The 17468-nt window shown below is 36.2% G+C and overlaps 1 protein-coding gene across 4 annotated transcripts in view; it reads right to left on the bottom strand.

Moving 5' to 3' along the window:
- The window catches only part of ATRNL1 (attractin like 1), a 491394-nt gene that overhangs the window by 435453 nt on the left and 38473 nt on the right, over window positions 1-17468 (bottom strand). For all 4 annotated transcript variants that reach the window (XM_032190853.1, XM_032190854.1, XM_032190850.1 and 1 more), the window contains exons 2-5: window positions 14267-14350; window positions 12070-12183; window positions 9847-9975; window positions 6102-6310 (exon numbers count right to left, since the gene is read on the bottom strand). In XM_032190853.1, the coding sequence (XP_032046744.1) occupies window positions 6102-6310; window positions 9847-9975; window positions 12070-12183; window positions 14267-14350 (536 nt within the window). The remainder of the gene's footprint in view (window positions 1-6101; window positions 6311-9846; window positions 9976-12069; window positions 12184-14266; window positions 14351-17468) is intronic.

The raw sequence follows: 17468 nt of genomic DNA, 5'->3' as shown, positions 1-17468 counted from the left end.
CAGGACTGCCTCTTCAGTAGAGCTGTAAAACCTGCATACATACTGAAATAACTCTATCAATCTGTGTAAAAAATGGAATATATAGTTGAGGAGAGGAAAAAAAAAAAAGCAATATAATAATACTGACTTCTATTGAAACATCATTTAAAGAACAAATGCTTTTGTGTGGCTAGTGTCTTATAAAGGCAAGGTAACTGTAGGATTTTGGAATATAATTTACAGATCTTCATACTTAAGTATGTATACCATGAAACATCACCATTATTTCCGCACAAATACATTTTCACTTCAGAAACATCACATCCACTAAATATACATCTTTTGTGGAACAGGCAGCAGTACAGCTGCAGAACACAGATAAATGTTTTACTATTTTCTATGCAAATACCATTTTTCTCCATTTATTTAAAATTGGATTTCTTTCTTGCCCACTCAATCCAAAAGAAAAAAAAAAGGTTTAAACACAGGAAACAACTGTATAAAACTGAATTGGAAGTCAATTACGTTACCCTGAAAGGTAGGAAAAAATTCTATAGGTTTAAAAAATAAAAATAAAAAAAAAAAAAAAAGAGATTTACCCACACAACACAAGAGAAGGAATTTAATTTCTATTTACTGAGGAGTTCCGTGAACTGCGAAAGTAACTATCTATTCCAGTAGTTCAAGTCATAAGATCAATTTCCACCTAATGAGAAAACATCATCTATCGTCTTCAATGTTAATCTTCTCCTTTGGGATCACAGGAAAAAAAAAAAGTATTGATCTCTTGAATATAAATGTTATGGTCCTTTTTTCATACAATCTAATCACAGTATTCAAATCAAGTATTTATTATTGTTATTTATTCTGTATTTGATGTTTGAGGACTTGAGTTGTGAATTATTACTGTAAGATAATTTTTCAATCACTACAAACATAAACAAAATACTGCTATTCTCAAGTATCCAATAAAATCTTCATATTATAATGAATTTGATATCATGAAAAATATGGGACTTGATAATCCTTGTGATTTCCTTCCAACTCCATATACTCTATGATTCTAAATAATTTTATTTTTTTTAGAAAAGCAAACATATCTAAATATTACTTTCACTAACAACTCTTGATATTGGAAGTTTTACCAAGCAGTAAATCATCTTTCTTACAGGAAATCATTGAGGTGGTCATTATACAAAGATAAATTTAATTTATAATAATAAATTAAAGATAAATTTTATTTATATTATTTTAAATAAATATTTAAAATAATATAAATAAAAACCTGCTATATAAGATTTAAAAAAAAAAAAAAAAAAAAAAAAAAACACGGACAGAAGAATTTGGGACTGGTCTTCGGTGACAGACTCCAGCAATGCCAATCCACCACTATCCATGAACGGTGTGAGGAGTGGAGTTGCTGATCCGGGCAAATGAACCAAGACTATCAGCAGTCAGGCTGCCAAATGAGCTGCCCTCATTGTTACCTGTTGGGATGTTCTCCCACAGAAACTAGCGCCAAAGAAGCAGAGGAGATAAAATCTTTTAGCAAATGGTTGGGCTTTGCCCTATGGATCAGAATAGCTGAAGAACAGTATCCATGATGCCCACAGGCCTGCGAACGGGTGAGAGAAGGCAACTGGGGGAAAAAAATAATTGCACATCCCACCAGAAATGCTGGGTTGTCTGTCCTAGACAGGCCTACAGTGGATGCCCTTTAATGCTGTGTCTGCAACAATACAATAAGATCCAGCCACCTGGCTGGCCACGAGGCAGGGGTGTGCAGAGCCTCACAGCACTGTAGCTTTGACCTGTGCTCAGCCAGCTCCCTGCAACAGACACCTGGGATATGGGAGCCACAACGGAGCCCAGCCCTCTAGGTACCTCTCCCAGTTAGGCATCTGGTATCTATGTCCAAACTAACAAGGAATAATAGCTATATGGCAAAAACCCAACCAACAGGTGAGCATTTCACTTCAGCAGGCAGTTGACAAAACCTGAAGTGACAGAAGTGAAGCCCTACACACCTGCACTGAGAAGGGGAAGACCGAATGCTGTCTGTAGATACTGCAAGGAAAGCCTTACAAGTCTTTCATAACTGAGCACAACTGCACTCCTCAGTAGACTGTGCATATGAGTTTATTTATTTTTTTATTCAGCTGAAAAAATAAGTTTTGGTGCTTAGTCTCCAAAAGAAGAAGGGCCTATAGCACAGCTGATCCAGTCAGTCTGTAGCTTTTGAGGCTCCAGATGCTGCCAGTGGGCTACCAAGCTCTAATATTTCTGCTAACACGTTCTAGAAATCTTCACAGCTCTAGTAGTTAAAAGCCTGCTGCTAATTTTCAAGCTAGATGTATTGACAACCTGCTTACCCATTTTTCCCCCCATCTGTCAGCAATATCACTTGACTGAAAAAGCTGGCTTCTCTTTTAATAATGTACAGCCCACTAATGTTTACAAACAACAATTTATTCCCTCCCAGCCTTTTTACTAATTTAAACAAATTCTGCATCTTCCATTGCCCTGATCATCCTAATGGTTCTCCTCTGTGCAATTTGCATTCATAAAAGTGTAATAATAAAAATGAAGTATAGTACTAATATTTTCCTAGGATTAAATGTAGATTATGGCTGAACATCCTACTAGTACACTTGACAGTTTATATAGAGTATATAAAATTAAGTATATGAATTAGTTCATATTCTAATTGATAGACAGGCAAGTTTTCTTCCATGTCACCTTCCCCACTTCAATCCTGGCCGATAAAACACATTCTTAGTATTCCTAGTCCTTAAACGTATGAATTTAGGATTTATACTGAAGTGATTGCACCCCACACATTACTCCAACATCCCGCCACCTCGTCTTTTTTTTTTTTTTTTTTTTTAAAAGGGATATTCTGGTCCTCCTTCATATTAAAAACTCCTGCCTTCATATTAAGGGATTCCATTAGCAGTCTTATAACCAGATTATAAAAATTATGTAACAAGATCAGTCCCAAGATCAGTCTTTAAGTACTATTTACATCTTTCCCTCTTAAGTTACTTGTTTAGCATTCCCACTGATGTTTCCCAATAAACAAGCTGTGCTGCTGTTATTGTTCCCTCATGTCCATGTATACCATTTACAGTAATTTCCTATCATCAAATGCCGAGGTTCAGGTGAAATTTACTATGTTTTCTTACAAATTATTTTAGTATGAACTATATTGATAAATTCACATCTCATCCGTTTCACAATTCTAAACATACTATATGTTTAATTATTCCTTTCCTCAAATTATGGTCTCGAAAGCGACACACTGACACTATCAACCTAACAACTTTTGAGCTGCCTTTGGAATTAAGTCAAGCTCCTTGAAGTCAAAGAATGCTTCTATAAACAGGGTCTGGGGGGACATGACACCTTCAGAGTAATTAATATTTTCAGCATTTCCACAGATAGCCCATTTAACAGTGCTAAAAAGTACAGGACTGTCTGCATTCCTTCCAGTCATTCTGAATTGTCAATGACATTACAGAAATCAACTATTCTGGCATCTCCTCTGCTCATTTACAGTCTGAAACAATCCAAGACACTGTTACCGGTATCAAAAAGATAATTTGCTGGCTGTATACTCAGACTGAGTAACATCTTACTAAAAATTATCTTTTCAACTTCTTAAAAACTTTGTCTCAGTCAAGTCCCCGTTTCTTTCTTGTCTGTGTCTAGCGAATAGAATAGATCAACAGTTTTAAGATACCTTTTTCTCTGCCCAAGATACACCCAAAGTCTGTACCAGCAAGCAGAATGTGAAGCACATTCTGCTTCAGCACACCAAGTCAGATTAACCAGCAGTACTCATAAAAGGAAGCTGTATTCATGAAAAACTCCAGCTTCTTTCCTTCATGGTAGTCCTCTCCCAGGTTAATGTTTTAAATTAAATAGATTTCAAGGAATATTAATTTTTTTTTCCTCTACATATTTCTGAGACCAACTACAAATGCTGAAATAACAATTGTACTTTTTGTTCAGAATAAAAATACTATTATTCTTAATTACTTGCTTTCTAAGCCTAAAAGCTATTGTCATGACATCACTTACATTTGCGACTAGTGCTTAACTGTGAATATTTACAGTTACAACACCCAATTTCCACAAAATGCACTGTCACGTGAATATCATGAAGAAACACCTTGTTACTCAAAACATGTACGCTACTCGAAAGATGACCCTGTACTTGTTTTAACTGAATTCTTCGCTGATGTTCCTCCCACAGTATCCACAAGATGTCGCTATTGTAAAAAAGAACCCCGTGTATGGTATAATAGGAAACACCTTTTCATTTTTTGAATGAGGATTTTATTTACAGTGCATATCAATCAATGCAGTTGAATGAAATATTTTTCCTATAAGAGGGCTAAATACACTCTAATCAACAACATATGAAACAAGAAGAAGAAAAAAAAAAAAAACTCTTCAGGAATATAGAAATCAAGAACCTACTTTAGCTGATTGATTTGAACTACCAAAAGCAAGAAAAACTTTGGCAGACCACAAGAGCAGTAGGATAGGTAAAAACATTTATGATTCCAGTATTTCAAATAACCTGTGTAGAAGATACTGACAGTTTAGAAACTGTAAAGAAAGAGAATTTAGATGTAATGTATGTGCTTGTATACACATAAATGCATAAATATTAACAACTAAGTGTTCTCCCAGAGGCCACCAAGAAAGTTGTTTGTTTTTTTTTGTTTGTTTGTTTGTTTTGTTTTTTAAAGGAAAATCTATTATAAACTAGTTTGCCTGGAATACGATTTTAAAAATGAATTTAAAAAGATGTGCGTTCCATAAAAACATGAGGAAAAAATCAATTTGTCCATATTTCTACTTGCCGTAGGAAAGAATGGGAAGCTAGTATGTACAGAAACTCTAGATGAAAAGAAGCTATTACACATGAAAGTCAGAACACTGCATTAAGTCAACACACTAGCAAAAGGGTGCTATTCCTACTGCAAATTCTATACACATTTTCCTTTTACAGATATATATTTCAGGATTATTTTTTATACACTACAGTCAAGAGAGATTCTGGAGGACTCAGTAGCATGCCTGTCACTAGGGTGGTTCTAATCAATGGCTGTATTGCTAACTCACTTCCTTCAGTAGAATTCTGTGGATGCACTATCTTTTAATGAACAACTCCATCAATTATTAATGACATAAATTAATTCAATCTCATGTTCTCTTTGGGGTGTGGCAGCTAATAGGAGTAAAACAGCACTTTCAACATGTAAAAAAAAAAAAACAGCAACATTAAAAAAAGCTGAGTATGTAAAGAATGGGAAGACAGCGTATCAGCTAAGTAACCTGTGTTTTAATATTTCTTTTAAAAGCATAAGGCCAATTTCAGTACACAGCAAGCTAATCCAACTGAGATTTCTAATAGGAATAGTAAATGATACAAACGTCTAGTGTAACTATAATAAGTGAATTAACCATTTAAGAGCTTAAATACATAACCTTTAATATGAAACAATCATGTATGGTAGGGCTACTGGGAGTAAAACTACAGCACACATTCTTACAGTGCATCCATCATTCAGTACTTATCCACAGCCACACTCATAACAACACAACTTACCTTGTCTTCTTGAGAAACTATACAAATAAAATACAATTAAAAACCAGACATGGAATATGTATTTTATAAAGCATTAATGGAATACTGTGATATGAAATTAAGAAAGGTGGGGAAGAGAATCAAATACATACAGAAATTGAAAAATTAAGCAAACAGAAAACTGGGCAATGGAGGATCTTAAGTCTTCAGAAGTGCTCAGTATGCTCACAATTTTACTGCCATTATTTTTTCAAATTTGTGATCCAAAAAGATGAATGTCCACCACAAGAAAGGTTTGATCCAATACTTCTGCACTACCTCCAAATAAAAAATACCAGGTAAAGCTCTCAGCCCTTTCTTTTGTTGAAAAGGACAGCTGTAAGTCGACATGACAATTTACCTCTGTATTTTTTCCCATTCATGCTTATTCTTTAAAGATGTTAACTTGCATACTAAATAGGATGCAGTAAAAGCAATTCTTTTTTGAAGGTGAATTTGACTGTAAATAACAAAACCTTACCTTGCCAGCTATCATTGCATACACACAGCTTCTCTCCTGTCAAATCACAGTACCCGTGATCTGGACTGCCACAGTTGGCTTTACAATACGGAATATCACAGGCTTCTCCTTTCCAATACTTGTCACACTCACAGTATACCCGGCTTGGAACGGACACACTGGTTGTACACTTTCCGTGGTCTGAGCAGTTATTAGGACAAGAATTAATTCTGAAAAAAAAATATGTAAAATAAGGGAAATGATAAGCCAAGGGTTGATGAGAATGATTCTTATCCGACACTGTTCCAACAGTATTTGTTAGATAAGGCATGTTTTTTCCGAAAATTTTCTAAGTACTGATACAACACAAATTTAATAATTTTACAGGCAAGGGAACTGAAAAAGAGTTCATCCAGGCTTACATACAGAGTCTGCAAGGCAGTTGATATCACAAACTTCTTGTACATTAACATGTATTAACACTAAGCAGAAGGACAAACCCTGCCTGGACAGATCAGCATCTAACTTACTCCAAGTTTCAGTATAAGCTCTCCTCAGTCTGTCCCTTCAAAAGCTTCTTTCTAGGAACATTCACACTGCAAGTGACTGCAAGCAGTAACCCTCACAAATATCACTTCGAGGAAGATCTTGGAATCCCTATTGAATAAACAGCACTTTTCCAAAAGTAGACTCTTAATGGGCTTACAAATTAGCTTTGAAGGGTGAATAGGCATCCAATGGGCAACTGCTGAGAGCAAAACTATTAATACAAGTGGTCACAATGTTGCTTGAATTTTAGTACAGTTGAGCTCTGCTGCTGCAGAGAGTTAGTGACAAGTCAGAACAGGAGAATCTCTGTAGTAGAATTAAGTCTCAAACTCTGTATCACACACATATATTTAGTGGGTTTTTCTGACTGGCTTTGTTCCGTGCTATAAGGCAAGATAATGTCTAACATCCAAGGGAAAATAAATAAATAAAGGAAAAACAGAATAAGGAAAAAGTATAAGATGGCTAATATCCTGAAATTATGTAAAGGCAGCACTACATCCTTAATAACAGAGCCACCTTAAGCTTGCCTTGTTAACTCCAGAGTCAAAGATGCAAGAATGGGAAAGATTAGGCTGGAAGAAACTGGTGACGGCTTTGGGATTTAGCATTTCTGTGATACACCCTACCAAACACTGAGATCACAGGCAATTGGACTCTCCTAAACTATGCTAGTTGGTTCCAGAAGTGTAGACAATTCCTTGGAGACAAGAGAAATGAAGGACATTGGTGTACGTGGGTCCAAGAGATTCCATGAACAGCGTATGCATCTCAGGCAGCAAGTGCCTCGTGAAATCCAGAAAGGATCTGAAATCTCCTTTGATGACTCACAGGGAAGGGTTAGGTTGAAACTCCGAATAAACTGTTGCTACAAATCCCTGGCGACATTAACACAGGCTCCTCCCTGTAAATGGGAGAGCGGGACACCGTTTGCAGCATTCCTTGCTCTTACTGAAGGAAGAAAGAACTGAGAAAGGTAGGAATTGTTCAAGGTGGGCCTTTAACCAAAATTACTTGCAATAAGACAGTCAGGAGATGTGTTTTCATTTTCTGAAGACCACCTCCGAGGACCGATTCTGTCATACTACTGAAAAAAAGGGGGAAAAAGAAAATTCCACTTCTGAATTGTAAGCATCCTGAGGACATTTGCCTAGTTTACACATTGCATTAACACCGTTAATGGCACAAAAAATATAACACAGCTTGGAGAAACCTCTCCTGTTGACTTCACAGGGACAGCATTCTGTGGGAAGGGGAATAGTTAAATCTTTCCAGTAACAGAGATAGGAACAGTTTAAAAGCATCCCCTCTCCTACAGGCTCCTTTAAGGACACAAAGAGAAGAATAAAAACTGGATAGACAGAGTTGGAAGTAGGTCGCCTAACTCCAAGAACACAAAGTTCTGGAACACATTGTTTGGGAATAACTGTTTGCAGCTGGCATGGCATTTCAGTCACAGATGCTGCACTCCTGTCTTCCCCCAAATAAAAGAACACAAGTAGCCTGCCAAGATGAAGTAAAAAAGCTGACTGGGGTACCAAACTAAGGAAAAAAAGAGGGTAACAGAAGCAGAGTAAAGCAGATCAGAATGACAAACAAAATTTAATGCAGTCATAACAAGCAATCACAGCTTGGTATTTCTTTCAGCACAAAAAGAGTTAAAAGAGTTAATGTTGGCTCATTTAAAAAAAAAAAAAAAAAAAAAAAAGAAGAAAAGTATTCATTGCAACATTGGAAACGAAAGAACAGAGTACATAAAATTTCATAAATTATATATTCCCCTGTACAGGTAATGGAATTAAAAACCTGGAAGATTTTTCTCTTATTTTAAATCTTACAAAGTAATAATGTAATAACATATAGCATGCACCATATTACCAAGTCATAAAGAATGCCGAGCACATAACTCATTTCTTAAGAATGCCATGTCATACTGCCATTTGCTCTCAAAACAAACACAAAAGTGCAATAAAAGCTTCAGGGATAACTGAAAAAAAAAATATCTAATTACATTAGGAAGTCTGCCAGGTGACTGCATTTTACTGATGTCAACTGAAAAATATTGAAAATACCCAGCCTTCTAGACTGCCATTTCTAATACCACATGTCTACAGAGGTTTCCCAAACTTTTATTATCTGGTGAAAGGCTGCCAAATGGCTGCAAATTATAGAAACAATCTTCCCATAGAAAACTTAAAGACCCTTTACTTAAAGGAGAACAAAGCTATGGTCAGAAAAGCAAACAGCAATTTTAAATGAATAAAGAATCTGACACGAAAATTTATGTACTGCCACATTTGAAGTGCAGTGCTGGCAATCACATCCCTTAAAATGGTATTTCAGAATCTGAAGGGATTAAAAGAAAGGAACAATATCTGCAATCATAGGAACTATCACAAGAGCAACAGGACCAAGCAATCCTCTCATGAACCAAGCATCCCGTGTAATGATGCACCACGTCATGTGGCACAAGCATGTTCTGATTAAGACAGAAATTGAAAACAGCTGGTACATATAAGGAAGAGGCACAGGTCTGTTGGATGCATCTTTAGGGCTGCTGACAGTCAAAAGCAGACTTCAGGAAAGCAAGCTTAGTTATACTAAACTAGATTTCATCAAGAAAAAAAAAAACAGTCCAGTTATGAATTATGAAGGTACAAGATAGACCAAAATAGATGATAGAAAGTACCCTAAAGGTAGAAAAGGAATGAAATACAACCCTTGTGGGTGGGCACAGAAATAAATGGAAGACTTTGGTAAAGGTGTCAAAAATCCACAAAAGCACATTCTGCAAGGAAAAAAAAAAAAAAAAAAGATCAAACAACAGATGACTCCAGTTAAAGAGAAGGGAATCAATGTGACAGCTGATATAATCTCCCTTCTATTCCATATGACAACTTTGTGTGTTGGATAAATACTGGAAGGGGAACACTTTCTAGTTCCATATGGCATGGGACAAACATACACTTAGAGTGTCCATGGAGCTGCACTCAGAGAACAATATGATCCACTGTGTTGCTTTTTGTTTTGGTTTAACTACTGTCTTAACAAAACTCATTACAACATCTAGCACCTTAGTTTCAGAAATAAAAAAAAAAAAGCATAACTCTTATGAAGTTAATAAAATAAGTAGATAAATACTTGCCTGGGTTTGTCATTTTCCTAAAAGGAATGCTAGTTTAATTATCAACGGAATTACTTTTTAAGAAATACTTACGAATAAAAAATGTTAAATCCAGTTAGATTATAAGCAGCATCACTAAAAAAGTGTAGCAGTGCATAGCCAGATGTAGTAACAACTTCAGGAACAGTTTCATTCCCACGCACTTCAGGGACTATTAAACCACTGGAAAATAAAAATAATAAATAATGTTTTTTTAAATCAGTCTTTAGGAAAAAAAGTTATGTATTCCAGTTGTTAATTATACAGACAAGGTAACTTATAAATCCAGTAGGGTTTTGGTGGTGGTGGTTTTTTTTTGTTTGTTTGTTTTTTAAATGTGTACAAAACTTGTCCAGGCCTCTGAAATTTCATGCCACGTTTTCCAGGGAAACAAAACAAAAGAGCTTCCCCCCCCACATACTAATGCAAAATTTCACATCAGATTATTCTGAGGGCGTATGTACAGTCAGTGTAATTTTTAAAACATTAATTTTGAAAAAGGTTATCTTATTAAAAACACTTTAAACCTAGAAAATACAATTAATTTCCATGAAAACGTTATTTCAAATCAAAAAATATATATATTTTTTAGAACTTCAGAAAAACGTTCTCTTTTTCAGTAAAGACTAACACAGAAAAAATAAGCAATATATATTAACAAAAGAGGTCACCTGCATAAAACAGTGCCACATTATGAGCATAAATCAAAAGTTAGAGAAATCCTAAAGAAAACATTAACAACCAATAAACTGAAAAAAAAAAAAAAAAAATTTTGAAGAATACAGGAAGAGGAACCTTCTCTTTCCTTCCATTCATGCTACAAGTCTGGCTCCTGAATGACACATTTAACAACTTTGCAACTTTGTGCAATTTTGGGGAGGAGGAGAAGGAGCGCAGGGTAAGCAGTCACATAACACACATTGAGAACTGGGAGGGAAGATGTAGATTGCAATAGCTGGGCAGGGAAGAGAGATGAGATGAGCTTTGTTGCAGAAACCATTTTCATCTACGCAATTAGTGTCTCTTAAAGCTTGGCAGCGTAATCAATATTTCATAACAAAATGAAATACAATTTCTGCCCCATGGGGGCAGGGGGAGGAAGCGTACAATATGGGACAGAAATTACATTGCATTGCTAAAAGAAATAGTATTTCAAAAGATAAAACTTTTACTGATTTCCAAGGATTATGATCCTTTGCCCTCATTTCAACTGCCCAGGCACGGAATATGGAATATTAGTCTTCGCTACCTTCAATAAAACTCTAATGAACTATAGCCCGCTTGCCTAGAATATCCTTTCTGGAATGCTTCCCAAAATACTAGTGGAAAGGTAGGAACAAACCAACTGAAACATTCCACTTAAATCCAGGAATGGAGGAAACAAGTTGAAATTGATATGGCCTGCTTTTTGTCTCTTAGACACATAGGAAATTCTGTGCCTGGATCTAATATTTGACCTCAACTGTTTATCATTATTTGGAAGGCAAATAACTGGTAGCTATCCAGTATTAGTTAAGTTCACTGTCTACTGTTGTTGGTTTTATTTCTAAACTACAAACTACTCATTACAAAGAGTTACAAGGATTCTAGATAGCATTAATTTGAAAACAGATTTATTAGAGTTACAATTCTTAGCAGCTAACGAAAAGCAAAGAAATCCCATCCTTTCAGTTGACAGCAAGTTCCAGGACTTTTAAGAAGTTGGTAATTTCATCAACAACTCAGGTGATATTGCCAAGTTTAGCAATCTAAAGAAGCACTAAAAAAAAAAAAAATAGTACTTAGGAGTAGCCTTCATATAAATTCCCTTCGCAAATAAATTTAGAAGTCATTTAGTAGCTATTCTTTATAATTTACAAGTAACGCAACACTGCCTGAGTCACAAATTACAATTCTCCCTTAAATAGAATAAGATACTGACACTAGTGGCCACTGCCACATTTCATGCACATTAAAATGTAGGAGTCACTATTGGAAGTCTGCTGGAGAGTAGATTTCTGATTGCATATCTATGAGTATTACCTCTTAATACTGACACTGCATGGATTACAAACCACACAAGGAATTTATGCTATGATCCCCGAACCAAAGCATTTGGAAATTTATACAGCAATTTTTGCAGGTATAACTTTTCATTCATGTCCCCAGAATATTAATGGGGGGAGGGAGGGGGGGGGGGAACTATCCAAGAAATTAAAACCTCTGATGTTACTTTTCCCCTGAAACTAACAATGTCTATATGATTATTTGGATTGAAAGGCTAATAAATACACTCACCTAAATACAGCTATTAAAGGTGCATATATTGAATCTCCATCATATACATACATATGGTCCCAACTACATTCTGTGGCAAAGTGATTAAACCTCAATCTCAGTATTGCATTAGGACTGGAAAAGAAGAACAACAACAACAACATTGGCATAAAAAATTATTTGCAGTAGTATTCAACTCATAAAATACAGAACTTAAAACAAAACTGATCATGAAAGCATGACTTTATTAAAGCAGAGTACTAACAAAATATTTGAGTTAAAGAGCAAAACGTAGGGCAAGCAAACATTTCGTTTTTATCTTAGAATACTCTTATAATAACATCTGCCAGCCAAGTCTAATAATCCCTGTAGTTAACAGGATACTTAAGTTCATGAGGCTTTTAACAAGTGTTCAAAACCTGTAATTTAAAGCCATTATAATATCTCATTTTATTATATTACTTTTATTTTACAATGTCAGGACTATCAGGTTTAAAGAGCCTTCAAGAGAAAACTCCCTATAAACCTTCATTTCAGTATTGTATCAGTGACTGAAAGTAAAAATTTTAATACACAAATTTAAAATACCAAGTAATGTTAATGATGAAAGGCAAGAGGGTAGAGTTGATAGTTTGTTTTTCATATTTCAAGGCTTATTTTACTAGTTAAGTATGAAAATATTTCTAAATACATTTCAAAACGCGTATTCGCATGCTTGTTACTGTTTCAAGGCAGAACTTTGTGGCACTTATGCAATGTACAGCAAAACTCCACTGGCCCTTCAGGGAGTTTGACATCACCCTGTCCTACAGGAACTTAAAATAAAAGAAAAAAAAATAAAAATAGAAGTCAAGAAGAACACTCTCTTCCAATAAAACTGTCTTTATAACTAAGTCTTTAGTGTCTTCTGGAGTATCCACTTGCAGCTATTACAGGATACAGTGTAGCACCTCCCCTTGTTTTCTAGAATTAGCAGTTTCCCATCACACCTTGGGGGTCAGTTTTCACCAGGTTTTGGGAGATATCTGGATGGGGACTGTAAATGTTCTGCTTTCCTACTGACAGCCTCAAGTGCAGTTCATCACTGGAAAACTTTCTGAGAAAGAGAGAACAAGCACGAGAGAGCTTTGAGAGAACCAAAGTGAGAGAACTTTGGTTTTGTCCATTTTTTAAGGAAGATCATTTTATATGTATGTGAGTTTCTCATGCATTGACATTTTGCACCACGTTACTGGGTTGCATTACTATCCCACACACTGTGCAGGATATTGTTTCCTCCAGCTAATCACTCTCCCATCTCCTGCAAAGAGGAGGAACAGAGTTAAGATCAACTTCAAAGCAGCATTTATATACAGTCCTGAGGCACACTTCCACTTCAGTGTGTTGTAGTTCAGCACAGCTATTCGTCTGCTAGTTTGTATAAAAAGAAAAGTCTAATGAGAATTGTAATGAGATAACAACAACATGGATATATGAAGAATAGAAGTAATTTTCTTTTGCAGCCTTAGCGGAACTCAGAGCTAGATGGATTCTTCAGCGAAATCCCGATCAATAGCCTGGGGAGAAGATTCCCACTGAAATTTAACAAAGTTGTGCACTTAGCAGTTAGTCATACCAGTGCGTGTCTTGTTACGTGCATGTCTGTGTTTCTGTGCTGCATAAGCTGGAAAATTAGCAGCAGACACATGAAACATCTAAGCTGTATGAACTATGGACAAAATATGATTTTTAAACAAAGTACGTAAGGAAAACTGGAATAAAGAAGAAAACAGTTTGTGGAAACTAACTTCCGAGCAACATACAACCAAAAAATTAGTAGACTGGAAGCATTCTATACTTGAAGACATTCCTGATTTATCACCGAAGAGTAAGATAATGAGTTAAATCACAGGATCCTGTAACCACTTCTGGGACTTGCATTAAGGTACTCCAACAGGCTGCAAATTTATCATCAGATTTTGAGAGCCTGCAGCACTGGCCAAATTCCAATATCACTGTAACTTTTGCCAGCAATTAGGATGGCAATGTAATTTGGCCAGCACTAAACAATCCTGAAAATCCCCCCCCCCTTTTTTTTTTTTAATCTTTATAACATTTAAGCTAAAAAAAAAACTGTTTACATTATATCCAGATGCAACTTAAACTCACATTCTTTAGATCTCTAAAATACACAGTACCAAACTGTCAGAAAATTTAATCTTTGAAAATGAATACTTACTATCCTTCAATTAACCATGTACATTTAGTTTTATATTTATAATTTATTGGTCCATCTGTTAAATATCCAGAAGGTTCTGTTAACCTACAAGAGAAAAAAAAAAAAAACAATGCTGTAATATAGCAGAGGCATTTCTTAAGCAAACAAAACAGGTATCATCAAGATGCTAACAGATTCTTTCTGGATGGAAAGAAAACTGTGGGCAGAGGAAAGAGTTAAGTCTATTTTTGTATTTGTCACTATTTTTTATTTTTGCTTATAGAAAGTAGAATGCTAATTATTCTCTATCATTTTCTTCCCCTAATCTTCAATCACAGGACATCTTTTCTCTTGACCAGTAATGCAGATATTACATATAATTTAAGTAATCCTACAGTTGAAATGGATCTATGCAAACATAAAGGTATTTTTCTGATGATTCGTTTGATTACTTTTTCAAAGGAGTACTTTGCATCTATTTGCTTTTTTGCACAGTATGAGCGGCCATGCAATGTCAGCCCAAAACATCAACGTAGCCCAGCATCCTGCCTCCAACAGCAGTCTACAGCAGATGTGCAAGAGAGTTTCAATACCTGGGTTCAATACCTCCAAGGACCGCCCAGAGCATCGTACCACCTGCAATGCCTTACAGCCCAGGGTCGTTCTCAGGCAGATGCTGTGCCTGCATACCGGTTTGGGGTTAATGCTTCTCCTAGGAACGTGCCCATGTAAACTCCTGAAAATATCTGGAATGTAGAACTTCGTCTAATATGTGGAATTAATTCTTGTGCAATCTCAACTGTTTTTACCTGAACATACCTTCTGCCAATTTCATTTGATGTCCTTAGTCTGGTGTTCAGAGAGATGGTGAACCACAGCACTCTGTTCACATGCTCTGTCTCACCCAAAACAGCAAATTGCATTGCCTCTCTCCCTTCTCTCCACTGTCCTGAGAAATCCTTGTTCAGTTTGCTGCTTCTTGTATGGGGTAACTAACTTTGGTCATCCCTGCTGCCTTTATTTAATAAATCTTTCTACTCTCCTATATCCTGAGGATCAACACAAAGATCAGCATATTGTGCTCAAGATGCAAGGGAACCATAAATTTGTACAGTGGTAAAATAATGATTTCCGCTTCTTCTCTACTCCAACCCTAACATTTTATTTGCTCTTTCAACAACTACTGTGCTGACATTTTTAAACACAACTAGCTGTTCTGAGTGATAACAGAGTTCAAGGTTCTTTGCTATGTGTGCAGAACTTTGATCCCCCTCCCTACACACACCCTTTTCACATACATTACCTCACATTAATCTAAACAGATTGCTAAAATAGCGGATGAAATTCAATAATCTATTACCATAAAAGCCTTCTGAAATAGCTTTGTATTTTTGGCACACTATAGCTTCATTATTTGCCCTATTTTCTGCATCCTTCATAATTATCTTCTGTAGTTCAGGCCATAGCACACCTCTGGCAACCTTCCATCATCAGGAAAACTGACCATCCTGCTCTTTACAAAATTACAACAATGACCAATGATGCAAACACATACTCAGATACACTCATTTCTTTCACTGCAGTGTGGAAGGATAATGATGAAGAACAAGCATCACTGAATAACAGCAAATAAACTGATTTATTTCTTTACAAAATGACAGGACTTAAGTCGCTTAGAGGCAACGTTAATCAAACTGGCCAAGTGACAGCCAATTTTTCTTACCAGGAGTCCAGCTGAAAAGGAATTCAGTATCTGCTATCTTACTATCTTTGAAGCTCTATACATAAAAAGTTCAAAAATATTCCCTTTCATACCTAGAGAAAATTACGTATTTGCATTTGAACTCATTCACATCAAACTCTAAATGCATAATTATTAACACAGGTCTATCATTCCAATCACAAATCCCTAAATACATAGAAAGAAATAAAAACAAGGGAGCAAGAAAGAGGAATTTACAAGACAGGGTACACATGAACTCCTAGGTTTTTGAACGAGCTCCTTTACCTGCCCTGGAAGACCCAGCTCCTTTGGCTAGGCACACTGTGAGCCACTCTGTTCTAGCCACTGGTGGTTTCAATGAAAATCTTTTTTCCCCACCACACTTCCTTTTGATGAAATGGGATAAAGCCCTGTACTAAGGGGAGCTGTCCAAATAAGTGTGCTTTGAAACATTTCCAAGGAATAAAAGCAGTATCAGTAAAATATTTTATGTTTCTGAACAAAAAGAAGCAGACAAACAGCTAGCAACATGAACAGACTGGATAAAAATAGATATGCTGCAGTTCTCCAGACAAGAGAAAGTTTCCCCAAGTAAAACCTAATGCACTGAGCTGGTCTGAGTGCTGCCGTTCAATGCTCCCAAAAAGCGATGGTTCCTGGCAAGTGCTGTACAAATGCTGGGCAGGGGATAAGCAAAGCAACGCGTGAGGGGGCAGGGCTGGTAACCTGGACAATGGAGAACACAGACAACAAGTCATAGGTTGATACTAAGTCACGCATCACAGATGTTAAAATCAAGCTACTGTTATCGATGCTTAGCCCTTAGTAGAACCTAATTACAGGATGAGATCCTATGCTTGAGTGTGTGCATGCATTTTTGTGGCAAAAAAGGCAGGACTGCATAAAATGCCAATCAAAATAATTTTAGTACTGTCATATGGTTTAGATACAGATGGTCTCTCCTTCCAGAGCAAGCCACGAAACATTTGCTTTACTGCAGTAAAGTAGTATAAAATAGTATGCTTTCACAGGCATGACTGTTGGCTTCCTGGTAGCTCTATAATGCAACAGAGGTGACAAAGAATTGTTTTTATTAGATCAGTCCTTTGGCACTAGCAAAGCTCAAACTATTTCCCTTTTCACCTGGGCTGATACTTTTTGATAAATAGTTTTTCAGAGGAGTAGATAACCTTTGAAGCAGCTATTGCACTGCGCTAAAAATAAAGAATAAATAAGAGCATGACATTGTTTTGTAGTAATGGCCTGGGAAAGCAGTGAGCTAAAGGGGCTGTTCTATTTCCAATAAACTAATTCTCCTCTATCTTGCCCTTTCTTTAAGTTTCCTGAGATATACCAACAACTTCTCTGTATCATTTTTCATTCCAAGCATTACCAACTCCCAAATCCTGTAAACAGTAAATGGGTAAGCAGCATTACCTTCACACAACTTTTTACCAAATGGAGGGCAATATCCCATACAGCCAGGTGCTCGCGGCCATA

Source organism: Aythya fuligula, chromosome 7 (genome assembly GCF_009819795.1).
Source record: "Aythya fuligula isolate bAytFul2 chromosome 7, bAytFul2.pri, whole genome shotgun sequence".
NCBI classification, from domain to species: domain Eukaryota; kingdom Metazoa; phylum Chordata; class Aves; order Anseriformes; family Anatidae; genus Aythya; species Aythya fuligula.
This window is presented reverse-complemented; position numbering and strand designations above follow the sequence as displayed.